At 36.6% G+C, this 13744-nt stretch overlaps 1 protein-coding gene across 2 annotated transcripts in view; it reads right to left on the reverse strand.

The window, feature by feature from the left end:
- Strump (WASH complex subunit strump) overlaps positions 1 to 13744 on the reverse strand; it is a 272405-nt gene that overhangs the window by 203096 nt on the left and 55565 nt on the right. For both annotated transcript variants that reach the window (XM_085825272.1, XM_085825271.1), the window contains exon 4: positions 4812 to 4912. In XM_085825272.1, the coding sequence (XP_085681398.1) occupies positions 4812 to 4912 (101 nt within the window). The remainder of the gene's footprint in view (positions 1 to 4811; positions 4913 to 13744) is intronic.

The following is a 13744-nucleotide window of genomic DNA, read 5'->3' on the forward strand; positions in this document are numbered from 1 at the left end:
AACTTGTTACTCCAGCTTATGTCAGTGCTGCTAATGCTGCACCTTCCAGTTCATCCTTCGAACAACAAGTGGCTGAATTGACCAAAAAAGTATCTGAACTCTCTACAAGTCTTCATACTTCACGGAGATACAATCGATCAAATCAGGGCCCACGTAATAAATTTCGTGCTCGAAGCAGGAATCGATCTCGCAACAATACTCGAACGCAGTACAAAGAACCCACAAGTGGCATATGTTTTTATCATATGAATTTTGGAGATCAAGCTCACAAGTGTGCCCCTCCATGCACTTTTGAACAAGCGGGAAACTAAATGGGCGGTCTTCTGCTGGCCAACAGAATGTCCGCCACATCGACAGAATAGTACTGGCTGATCGTTCAACTCAGTTATGTTTTCTAGTAGATACTGGAGCTGACATATCAGTGCTCCCGAGAACTAAAACAAATGCTCACCAACTTAATAAACTTGTACTGTATGCAGCCAATGGTACCCAAATTGCAACCTACGGCACCAAACTATTGACACTTGATTTAAACTTGCGCCGGACTTTCAACTGGCCTTTTATTATTGCTGATGTAACTCAAGCAATTATTGGTGTCGACTTCTTGACACATTTCCACCTTCTAGTGGATGTCAAGAATAATTGCTTAATTGATGCTACAACTCAGCTGACATCACAGGGCCAAGCTTCTCACATATCAAACGTACCTACCAACATAAGTGTTTTATCGGGCAGCACACGGTTTCATCGGTTATTAGCAGAATTCCCTGACATTTTAAACCCATCCAAATCAGGGCAGCATACTCATCAGCCAGAAGTGTATCATCACATTGAAACACATGGCCCACCTGTATTTTCCAAGCCTCGTCGTCTTTCTCCAGAGATGCTAAAAGCTGCTCGCAAAGAATTTGAATTCATGCTAGCACAGGGAACCATTCGCCCATCTAAAAGTCCATGGGCCAGTCCACTTCACATGGTTAAAAAGTCTAATGGTGACTGGCGGCCTTGTGGAGATTATCGTCGACTTAATGCCGTCACAGTCCCTGACAGATATCCAGTCCCACATATCCAAGATTGTATCCATCTTTTTCATGGAACAAACATATTTTCTACCCTCGATCTTGCCAGAGCATATCATCAAATCCCAGTGCATGCTGAAGATGTGCCCAAGACCGCAGTGACTACACCATTTGGTCTCTTTGAGTACTTATATATGCCATTTGGCCTTCGCAATGCTGGCCAAACATTTCAGCGTTTCGTACACCAAGTACTGTCTGGCCTCGATTTCTGCATTCCATATTTTGATGATATCCTGGTTGCATCTACAGATGCGGAAGAACATTTTCAACATCTGCGTCAGATTTTCACTCGCCTTAAAGATCATGGATTAAAACTAAATCCATCCAAATGTGTACTTGGTCAACCCTCGGTTTCCTTTCTTGGATGTCTTATCACCCAGAACGGAGTTAAACCTTTACCGGAAAGAGTCAAAGCAATTAACGACCTACCCCAGCCCAAAACCATCTCTGAACTGAAGCGTTTTCTAGCAATGTTAAATTTCTACCGACACTTTCTGCCAAATGCCGCATAAACACAAGCCTGCCTACATGAGTTTCTGAAGAATAGCAAAAAAAAAAAAAGATCAACGAGCTATCCCTTGGACTGAATCTGCATCTGCAGCATTCGTGCAATGCAAACACGATCTGGCAAATGCAGCCACACTTTCTTATCACTCACCTAGTGATCAGCTGTCTATAATGGTAGATGCATCTGACACGGCCATAGGAGCAGTGCTTCAAGCCCATACCACTAAAGGACTTTCCCCAATGGCATTCTTTTCCAGAAAACTCACTACTGCAGAAAGGAAATACAGCACATGTGACAGAGAGCTACTTGCTGTGTACTGTGCTGTTAAATACTTTCAGCACAACTTGGAAGGACACGACTTCATCATTTTCACCGATCATCGACCATTAACCTTCGCTTTTAGAAAAAACTCTGACTCATGTTCTCCTCGTCAGCTTCGACATCTGGATTTCATCGCCCAGTTTAGTACAGATATCAGATATGTCTCTGGTACTGATAATTGTGTCGCTGATGCCTTGTCTCGCGTAAACAATATCAACCTCACTACCCCAGATTTCTCTGAAATTGCAAAAGCTCAATTGCATGATGAGGAACTCAAGAACCTAATCTCAAATCCACAAACCTCCCTTCAGTTACAACCACTGCACGTTGATCCAACGCTTAAAATTTACTGTGACATAAAGAACAATAGAATACGTCCCTATATTCCTGTCAATTTTAGACGTGAAGTGTTTAATGCCTTGCACAATTTGGCACATCCTGGAATCCGTGTCACCAAAAAGCTGATCGCAGACAGATTTGTCTGGCCAGCAATGAATCAAGACATCACAGAATGGACTCGTTCATGTATTAGATGTCAACGGTGTAAAGTATCCCGTCACACTCACAGCCCCATTCAACAATTTAACCTTCCAGCAAGACGCTTTGATCATGTGCACTTAGACTTGGTTGGCCCATTGCCTCCTTCAAATGGTTACACTTACCTCCTCACTTGTATTGATCGGTACACAAGATGGCCTGAAGCCATTCCTATTGAAAATATATCCGCTGAAACTGTAGCTCGAGCATTCATCTCCCAGTGGCTTTCAAGATTTGGCATGCCTACCACCATCACTACTGACCAAGGCCGACAATTTCAATGTCACTTGTTCGCATCCCTCACCTCTCTTCTTGGCATTCGCCATATTCGCACAACACCATACCATCCATCTGGAAATGGGATGGTGGAACGCTTTCACCGATCTCTCAAACAAGGTCTGAAGTGCCACAGTAGCACACACTGGACAGAAGCCTTACCCCTAGTCTTGCTTGGTCTTCGCACAGCATTCAAAGAAGACATTGGTAGCACTTGTGCTGAAATGTTGTATGGTGCATCCCTCCGTCTGCCAGGTGAATTCTTTCACCCGGAATCTACTCCAGTAATCGACCCTCCAACATTCCTTCAACGTTTACGTGAGACCATGAGCAATATCTCGCCAACCCCAGCATCTTCGCATAACCAGCCAAGCTATTTTGTACATCCTGCGCTTGAGACATCTTCGCACGTATTCGTGCGCAACGATGCAATTAAGCCAACTTTAACACCTTCATATGATGGTCCATTCAAAGTTGTCAAACGAACACCGAAACATTTCACCATCATCTGCAATGGCAAACAATCAGTGATTGGAATCGATCGTCTCAAACCAGCATTTCTAATGCAAGATCCAACAACTTCCTCATCAACATCACTCCCGGAAGAAAGCTTACATCCCGTAAAAGAGCAACCTAAAACTACCAGATCTGGAAGAAAGGTTAAATTTAACCCAAAGTACTTATAACGTACCGATGGTACTTGGGGGGGAGTACTGTGGCGTTCCTACAGATACTTCAACTTCTATTCATGAGATGGCGCCACGTGTAAAATCCAGTTCTTAATCAGAGCAGCAAAGCGACATCTTTACTCACTCAGACTTCTCGACACACAACGGTACGCGACGCTAGCACGAACTGTGTTCCGAGCTCTGTGTTGATCTCTGCAATGTAATTTAAATTGTAATTTAGTATTTAATATATTCTTTTGTTATAGGAGATTGTCTACTCTTATTTTCTTTAATTATATCATGCATTAAGCACACACGACCACCAAATATATATAGTACAAAGTCCGAGATCCGGATGTCCAATATCCGGAATGATCTAAAATCTGGACCCCAAAGTCACCAACAAGCTTTTTTTTAAAATTCTTGTTTGTATGCTTTACGAATGCTTTACGCAATCAATTTACAAAATCTGTAGTATGGTTCTAGATTCAGAAAATATGTCTAACGATAGTGAAGAAAGTGACTGAGAGGTTACTGAAAACGAAAAAATTTCAATTGACAAATTAGTCAGAATTCTCACCACAGCAATTACAGGACTTCCACAATGTACCTAAATAAGAAATTATGTCTGTTTACAGAATTAAAGAGAAAGTATTAGCACAAAAAATGAAGCAATTTAAACAACTTACCAATGTAAGTTTAAATGTAAGAGAAATGTTTAATAAAGTAAACAAATAAATATTAATTATTTTTTTGTTGTTTTTTGTAAATTTTGGTACCCTTTAGTTCATAATTTTTTCCTTATTTCAAAAACCACAATTTCATATTTTAAATTTTATGCCATCTAACTATATTTAAACTACCGGAAAATACCAAATCCGGAATCGAAGTCCCAATGAGTCTGGATCTTGGACTTTGTACCATATATATATATGATGAGGAATCTCAAAAAGTTCAGTGAGGTCGGCCTCTGTCTTCATAAATCAGATACTTGAAGGAATACCTTCCAGTTTTTCATTTATTTACAATAAATTTAAATATAATAATAGTTTTGACAGAAAACTTTGTTGTTGCAAATATTTAGCACTAATCCTTGTTTAAACTCAGTATCAGAACAATAGTATTTCACATTCAGGAATTCAGCATTCAGCAAGTCAACAATAATTCAGACTTTTTACAGTGATCTGACACAATATATAAACATTGGAAAAATCAGAAAAAACAGTTAAAAAAATTTAGAAAGGCCACAATTAACTCTTTATTTACATCATATTCTGTACTTTTTATATTTATTTTAAAATATTGAGTTTTAAAGCAGCTACCAAATTCTCACCTAATTTATTAGATAATTTTGTAAGCAAAAACACTGAGCACATAATGAAAGCATTGAGTACAATAAGAAAATACTAAAATCAGTTTTACCTGTAACGATAGTAAGAAACAAGCATTCTTTCTCTTACTATTCCATCTATTTTCTGATCGGTAACCAACAGAATTACTCCACACAAAAATAATGATTCACACTGGGGGGGGGGGAATTAATGCAAAAATACATTCAGTTCATACAAGAATAAGAAAGCTAAGTTCTTAAATATGAAGATCAATTATATACAATTACATACAGATTTAACAAAAGCATTTAATTAACAAAATTCAAGAGTTTAGACTGATAGTTATTCAGCAAAAAACTTTTAAAATATTTTGAAACATCTATGCTTAACTCCCTCACAATGACAAAGTGCTTTTTAATGCAATTAGTACCAATATAAGGTTGAATATAGACTACTACAAAATTACAGCCTTTAAATTCCTATTTTATACTATGAAAATATAAACATTAGATGAAACTCTATGTACAAATATAAAAATGAATTTTTATTAAAAAATACAAAAATAATTGCTGTAAATTATAAAAGGAACATACAAGGTATTAATTTAATTGTAAATGCTGTCAAAATCTGAATCCCAAAATTTATAAATATAAATACATTTAAAAAAAGGTGTTATTTCAAATAACATAAAATTATTACACAGAATTTTCAGTTTACATACATTTTTAATTTAAAACCATTATTATTCACATCTTTATGGAATGCATGTAATAATAACCAAAAATGTAAGATTCCTGAATCAAAATAATTTTATTCAACCTGATTATTTTTTCACGTATATAAATGAGGAATAATGGATATTCTTAAGCAAATCAAGAAATTAGTTAAGAGATTTGCAACTAGGACAATCACAACAAAAGTATAAGATATACTGGTACTCTTCTGTTATTGGAACCAGATTCACAAATGTATGTGTGTGTTCGTGTGTAGGCACATACATACATGCACACGTCATACATACATACATTTCTGAGTCCGATCCCAATAATAGAAGAGTACCAATTTTAAAATAACAAATGACTGAACAGTAAAGTGGCTGAACAATTGAGAGTTTGAGTTTAGGTGAACAGGCTAGCTGGCATAGACATTTTCATAGTTTATAGTTTTTCCCAAGTGTAACATACACTGGTTATCATAAATTAAGGAAAAATCACAAAAATAGTGATAACTCCCTCAAAAATAAGCCAAACCGTGTAAAATTTGAAATTGTTGCCAAGTAAGAGTAGCTGAGTAAAACTCCAATATGCAAATTAGTGGTGCTGCACTCGGAATACGTCATCTGAGAGGAACATAAAAGTCCATGTTTGAGAGCAAGCCCACATATTTCACTGTGATAGTGACATCAGAAATCTGAGATAGCCAATTCGTTACAAAGATCTCCACGCATCATTTGCCTGCAGAACTATGACAGAAAGCCATTGGGAGACTAGAGGAAGGACAAAGTCAAACATAAGTGCCCAGATGGCTAAATGAGAGTCCTTCTGTGATTCGTAGACTTTGGAGGCAATTTCAAATCACAGATTCAGCCCCTTGGAGGTTCAGCCAAGGACAGCCAACTGCTATGACGAGCGCCGATGACCAATATTTGACATTATGTGCATTTAGGAAGAGAACCGCTACTCCGACTCTTCTTAGATTCTCCCTTGCTGCAGCAACCGGAAGGTTGGTGACAACGTCAACTGTGTGTAGAAGGCTTCACGAAGGTGGTCTGTATGCGAGACGACCAGCCATTTGCGTGCCGCTCACGTCATGCCATAGGAGGGGCCGTTTGCAGTATGCACGAAAACAAGTCCACTGGACGCCTGATCAGTGGAGGGCTGTTCTCCTTACGGATGAGTCCAGGTTTAGTCTAGAATGCGATTGTAGGCGTTATTTGATGTGGAGAGAGCCTGAAACCCATTATCATCCGTCAAACATCCGTGAAAGAGATGCATACGGAAGAAGCAGTGTCTGTGTTTGGGGTGGCATCTGTTTGGGTGGACGCACAGACCTACATGTTTTTCCAAGGGGAACCGTGAATGCTCATGTTTATAGAGATAACATCCTTGATGCTTATGTGCGCTCATATGCCGGGGCAATAGGTGATGCTTTCTGTTACAGGACGACAATGCAAGACCACATAGGGCTTGCATCATAGATGATTGTCTTCAACAGGAAGCAATTATGCGCATGGAGTGGGCTGCTCGATCTCCGGACTTGAATCCTATCGAGCATGTTTGGGATGTGTGTGATTATGGCAAAGCCTCGAGGGCTATCTGCCTAAGGGGAGGGACGCCTTCGTGGAGGACTTTCTAAGGGAAACTGGCTCATATACACGTTACACATGGGGAAAACCACGAAAACACCCATGCAGCCAGCCTGTTCGCGGGATTCAAACCTCGGACCGAACTATCAGTGTTCAGCGACTTTACCACTTGACCGCTGGTGGGCGCACATTTGGGATGCTTTAGGGAGACGTTTAGCTGCTCTCAATCCGACCCCTTAGACCCTTGCCATGCTTGCAACTGCTTTGCAAAAGCAATGGCTTTTGCTTCCTATGGAACTGATAGACCGCATAATTGAAAGCATCACACATCGCTGAATGTGCTGTATTGCTTCTAGAGGCGATTATATATTCCATATTGAAGGTACTTTTACTATAGCAAATGACATCTTTGATTTGTTCATTTTATACATGTGCTAATTTCTATACTACCATAATTGTCTGGTAATTTCTTTTTATGTTATTTGATATTTTACTATGTGTTATATATTGTGGGTAAGTTTCATAAAATTCTACATGTAACTTTTTCAGTAATCGTGATTTTTGTGATTTTTCCTTAACTTATGATAACCAGTTTAGATAGGAGCCAGCTTTCTTTAAAAACCTCCCATAAAGGCATCTCTTCCCTTAGGCAGATAGTCGTCACTTAAACATATAGCATAATAATAATTGCCATAACCAAATACATCAAATCAAACTAAAATAAGTGCCAACAAAAAAAATGGGACAGTTCTATATCTCCTGTTCTACTGGGCCGATTGACGAAATTAAATTGCAAAAAATTAGTTTTTTATTCAAAATTTTCTAGGATATACTTGAATTTACATATTAGAGCATTTTGAAATTTAACATCTTTTTTTGAGTGATAATAATGCCAGATGTGGTTAATGCACTTTGTTAAAATTATTTGAGCATATGAACGATGAGTTTTTTTCTGCACGTCTACAATGAAAAAAAAGAAAAGAAAAATAGCTCGCTATGAATTAAGAAGTAAGTACAGCCCAGTAGAAAAGGTTCTTGGCCCAGCAGAACAGCAATTCTATATCTCCTTTTTAGTGGGGCGATTGACGAAATTCAACTTGCGTTTTTGTCTCAAAAGCACGACTTAGGATATGTATTAGATTTATACACTGGTGAAATATATGAAGAGAATTTTCATATTTGATCTATGATCTCCAGATCTACAGGACAGATTTTAATAAAATTTGGTGTGAACATAAGTTGATATAATACAAACGAAATAAACATTCAACAGTTATAATAGACACACATGTTCGTGTGTAACACTCATGGGAGTCTTAAGGTCTGAAACAGCGATTGCAGAAGACACAAAAGAAATGGGTTAATAGGGGGTATGGTCCCCTCTTACAGCCATACAGGCCTCGCAGTGTGATGTCATACTGGAAAAAGGCAGTTTATCAGTTCCTGTGGTAAGTGGTCCCATTCAGCAACGTTGTTTTCAGTTCCTGGTTGGTTCTCGGAGGAGGGGTGCGAGTTGCAATTGCACTCCCCAGAGCGTCCCAGATATGCTGTATAGGGTTGAAGTCTGGAGACCTGGCTAGCCAATCAATACGGCGAATATCCTCACTCTTGAGAAATTCATCGACCAGAACAGCTCTATGTGGCCTCGCATTATCATCCTGTAAGATGAACTCGGAGCCCACTGCACCCCGGAAAAGGTGAACATAGAGCTCCAAGACCTCATCTCTATACCTCACACCAGTCACAGAGCCTCTGTCAAAGACGTGGAGAGGTGTGTGGCCATCCAACATGATGCCTGCCCAGACTATTACACTGCCACTGCCATAACTGTTGACTTCGCAGACATTGGAGGGTAGGTACAGGATTCTTAGCTCTCCCCATATGAAAGTAAGACGAGAATCTACATTTAGATTAAAAGGTGACTTGTCGGTGTGAACAGAACAATCGCCCATTGCTCCATACTCCAATCACGGAGCATGGTGCAGGCAATCAATGCTGCCTGCACTATGCTAATCAGACTCTCCTGTTTGTAAACATGAGCGGGACGCAAACAGCCGGTCTTCTGGTAAACAACCCTCTCTTATTCAGTCTTTTGGAAACAGTCACCTTTGTAACCTAACTTTTGTTACATGGGTTCCTGTAGCTGCATACAGGTCCCGAGAGAGCTGAGAAGCTGTAGCCCCTCTGTTATGCCTTGCTAAAATGGACAAATAGCGATCTTCTCTGGCCGTCGTGGCTCTTGGATGACCTTGCCCAGGCTTTCTCTCGATGGATCCAGTATCCTGGAACTGTTTCCATAGGTTACACACGACGCTGGGTGTTAAATTAAACTCTCTACATATCTGGACTTGCACCTTAGCCTTCCCACAATTCGCCACCTCATTCCATCATCTAAACGTTGGTGGTTACTCAATTTTACTGTTCTGATGTGAATTTAACCAATTGCTGCAAGATAACACCAAGAAATTTGCCAAGGTGTGCTAGCAAAAGCAAATTGTCTTATCCTCCACGTGCTTATAAAGCCTGTTTTTTTTTTTTTTTTTTTTTTGTTGGCTCTGCCTACACACACGTGTACAGAAATATTTGAATGGGAGATATTTGCCGTACAAGATTTGCATTTTTATCTAGAAGCAGTGATTTTTCCTTCAGTTCAGTTCTTTTCATGCAGTTCAATAAAATATGCATATTCTCTTAATTTATTTCACCAGTGTATATAGCTTTGTTCTAATATAGGTATCCTGACTCAAAATCGTACTTTCTCTGAAATGATATGCCAATGTTTTTCCATATTTCGATTCTATGACTCAAATCACGCCAAACTGCCAAGTTTTGTAAAAATTGCATGAGTATTTTTTAAAGCATTAGTTCTCAAAATTTTAGCTCCTCAATGTTAATTGAATTCGATATATATTTATCAATATCTCTTTTTTTTATTAAACTTACTTGATTCCTTCTTCCACAATTCGAAATTTAGGCTTAATCTAAATATAATTCGCATATTTTTTATGATTTATTAAAAAAATGTGTTTTATAAATTTTTCAAAAACATGTTTGCATTATAAACCTACATTTTTTACATCGTTTTAAAGTAGATGTATTTCTAGGCATATCTGCAAAAAATTATAGTTTTTTATTCAAAATTTTATAGGATATACATGAATTTACATATTAGAGCATTTTGAAATTTGACATCTTTTTTTGAATGATAATAATGCCAGATGTGGTTAATACACTTTGTTAAAATTATTTGAACATATGAACAATGACTTTTTTCCTGCACATCTACAATGAAAAAAAAGAAAAGGAAAAAAGGCTGCTATAAATTAAGAAGTTCACCGAATAAATTATTCTTTACAAAAAAACTGAAAAAAAAAAAAAAAAAATTCGCCAAGATAAATTTTTTAATTTCCTAGTAAATTTTGCACAAAATTTTACAAAATTTAATATTTAGGTATAATTTGAGTGGTAGAATCAAAATATGGAAAAAACATAGCACGTCATTTCAGAAAAATTCCGATTTTGTGTCAAAATACTTATGTTAGAATGACACTATATATAAATCGGTACTATTCGGTTTTGAGGGCCGTAAAAAATCGCCAAACTATTGTTGATTCCAGTGCTGCCAAATATAATTGCGGCAATCCTAACGCAAAAAGGGAAGTATAATAGTAAAGAACTAAGATTGATGTTTTAATATAGATGAAAGATTAATTTCATATAATACTTTTTTATTATTATAATTGATATAAAAAAGGCTAAACATGACTGAATGGAAGCATAAAAGTAAATAACTATTTCAGATATTATTATAATTTATGTAAAAATTGCTAAACATAACTGAATGGATGCCTGCATCGCTATTTCGCTATTGAGTTATCGCTAATAGTTTCATCTCGTTCGTTGTTCAAACATAATTTTCTATAATGAACAATGCCTTTTCTTTGAAAAAATTCGCGGTAAAGTGCAGAATCGCTCACTTATTTGTTTGCTGCTTTTTACAAGGGTTAAAAACAATTGGAATTTTGTCAATTTTCTTTTACTTTTTAAGTGAAAATAGGTCGATGTGTACATAGATAAAGTCAAGGGTGTGCGCAATGCCATTTTTGTGCAATTCTGGGATTTTTTTTAAAGTGAAAATAGGTCGATGTGCACATGGATACCGAGTATGTGCAATTCTTAAAAACGCGTCAAGCAGTGGGTGATTCTGCACTTTACCCAAAATTCTATTGCAGACTTTTCGTCATAGGCAATTCCCAAATTGTTAAATCCATAGGATATCGAAAAAGGGTTTAAAAATTAGACTGGTATTTCAGTGGCGTCTTTAGAAATATAGAACTATATAAACTTACGCAATCTGAAATCAGCGCGTACGCTAGATTTGGCGTGCTGTTAAATGGGAGCATTTGCTAGATTTGGCGCTTTTGTGCATACATTTTCGATGCAATTTTTTTACGGTCTTCAAAACGGAATAGTACCTATAAATCTAATATACTCGTATATCCTAAGTCCTGCTTTCAAGACATGAAAAACACAATTTCAATTTCATCAATTGGCCCAGTAGGATGGGAGATATGTTCCCTCTTTATTTATTTCTTGGGGTTTTTTTTTTTTTTTTTTTTTTTTTTTTGTGCATACATATAATATAGCACAGATATACAGTAGTAATCATAAGCTACATGCATCATACAAATATGCTCTGCTTGAATTTGCTAGCTTCACACTTGAAAACATTTAGCTAATCTTTGGAATATGGTAACAGGTAGTTTGGCGACATTTTGGTAAGGCGATAAAGGTTACTAGCTAGGACTTTAGCAATAATCTGAGAAGTACACAATTCGAATCACAGATTATTTTGTCTCAGAGAAATGAGAGATCATGAGATATGTCATGTGACATTTTCCGGAAAATTTCGATCGTGATTTTAGCTAATAAGCACTTAGAAACTATTTCGCTGCTAAGTGCAGAATCGCTCACTTATTTATTTGGCGCTTTTTACAAGAGTAAGAAGAATTGGATTTTTGTCAATTTTCTTTGACATTTTAAGTGAACATATGTCAATGTGTACATGGATAAAGTCAAGGGTGTGCGCAGTGCCATTTTTGTGCAATTCTGCGATTTTTTTTAAGTGAAAAAATGTCGACGTGTACATGGATACCGCGTATGTGCAATTCTTGAAAATGCGCTATGGAGTGGGCGGTTCTGCACTGTCTCCCAATTTCGCACCTAATCTTCGTCATGATTAAGCACTTTTGTTTCATAAAAGTTCTAGCATAAGCGTAATTCGGCTAGCAGATTGTTAGAAAAAATGTTGAGGGGGAAAAAAAAAAAAAGCCTTTACTTCATGAAAACAAAATGGCGTCTCAAAAAAAAAAAAAAAAAAAAAAAAACTAGCAGGTTGCTGTAGCAGGGTTGGTCGCCAAATTTTTGCCAAAATTCGCCAAGTTACCATAATCTGAAGATTCACCAAACATTTTTGCACCAATTTTGTACTACCAATTAAAATGATCAGAAAACAAAAAGAATTATCATTTTTATGAAGAACAGGAATTTAATTACTTATTTATGATGACAAAAGACAAATTTTGTTGCATAATATCAGATGCTTCCATAGCTGTTTCCAAAAACAGCAATCTTTAGAGATACTTTTTAACTTTAGATAATATGTATCAAAGAGATTATCTACAAAATAATGACTTCAGGAAAAGTTAAATTTTAAATTTTAAATCTCGATCAAAATCTAAACAATTTTTAAAAGTTCATGTGTCATTCAAAGTGAATTTACAGTTTAACGAAAAAAAGTGTAAATCATTTTCTGATGGGGAAATTAAAAATTTTTCGGGGAATTTCCGATCCACTTAATGATTTTTAAGAACAAGTTCCAAATTATTCAATTAATCAAAATCTCAAAATACTGCACTCATTGAGGAAATGAGTATATAAGAGAACTATTATATCAGCAATCGTCAACCCTTACAACTTCATGGACCACTACATATATAACTTTATATTTGGCAGACCACTAATATGAATTTTTAAAAAATCTTAAATAAGACCTTAAAAACAACATATTGATATGCAAAAACAATACTCAACATTCCAATACATGTAATTCTAATTTTCATGTGTTAATTAATAATCAAAACATTTGGTGTTCTGCAGCATGCCTTTATGGAAATTCGGGCTATGCCCCTGATTATCATTATTTATTAATTAAAACACTATTAACATCTCCTGATACACATATTTCGTTCACATTGAAAAATTATATGAAAAGTACAAAAATCTTACCTTGTACAGAAAGCTTCACATTTCCATATCACTGAAAAGAAACTTCACAAAAAGGAAGACCAAACCGGCAAACGCAAAGCAATATCAATAAACTGAAAGTGTTATACCGCCAGTTTTTAATTATTATAAACATAATAATCATCGCTTACTTAGCAATGGCACTATGATCATCAGAGAGAAAAAACAAAAATGGAAATTTCCAGTGATGCAATTATAAACAAGAATGCAGATGGTTCTCATAAAAATCTATCAACTTGCTGACATGAAGAAAAACTGTGTTATTAATGACTACTATAGCATATGTTTGTAATTCAAAAGGAAAAAGAACTCCAGTTAGCGCTAATGCTGAAAACAGTAACAAACCTATAGATGCCAACTCTCACTTTCAAATGTCGCTAGATACACCTGCAAAAGTAACTAAAAAGTCTCTA

The sequence above is a fragment of the Stegodyphus dumicola genome, chromosome 10 (assembly GCF_044657685.1).
Source record: "Stegodyphus dumicola isolate Sdum_Otavi_A_Nest chromosome 10, ASM4465768v1".
NCBI lineage: Eukaryota > Metazoa > Arthropoda > Arachnida > Araneae > Eresidae > Stegodyphus > Stegodyphus dumicola.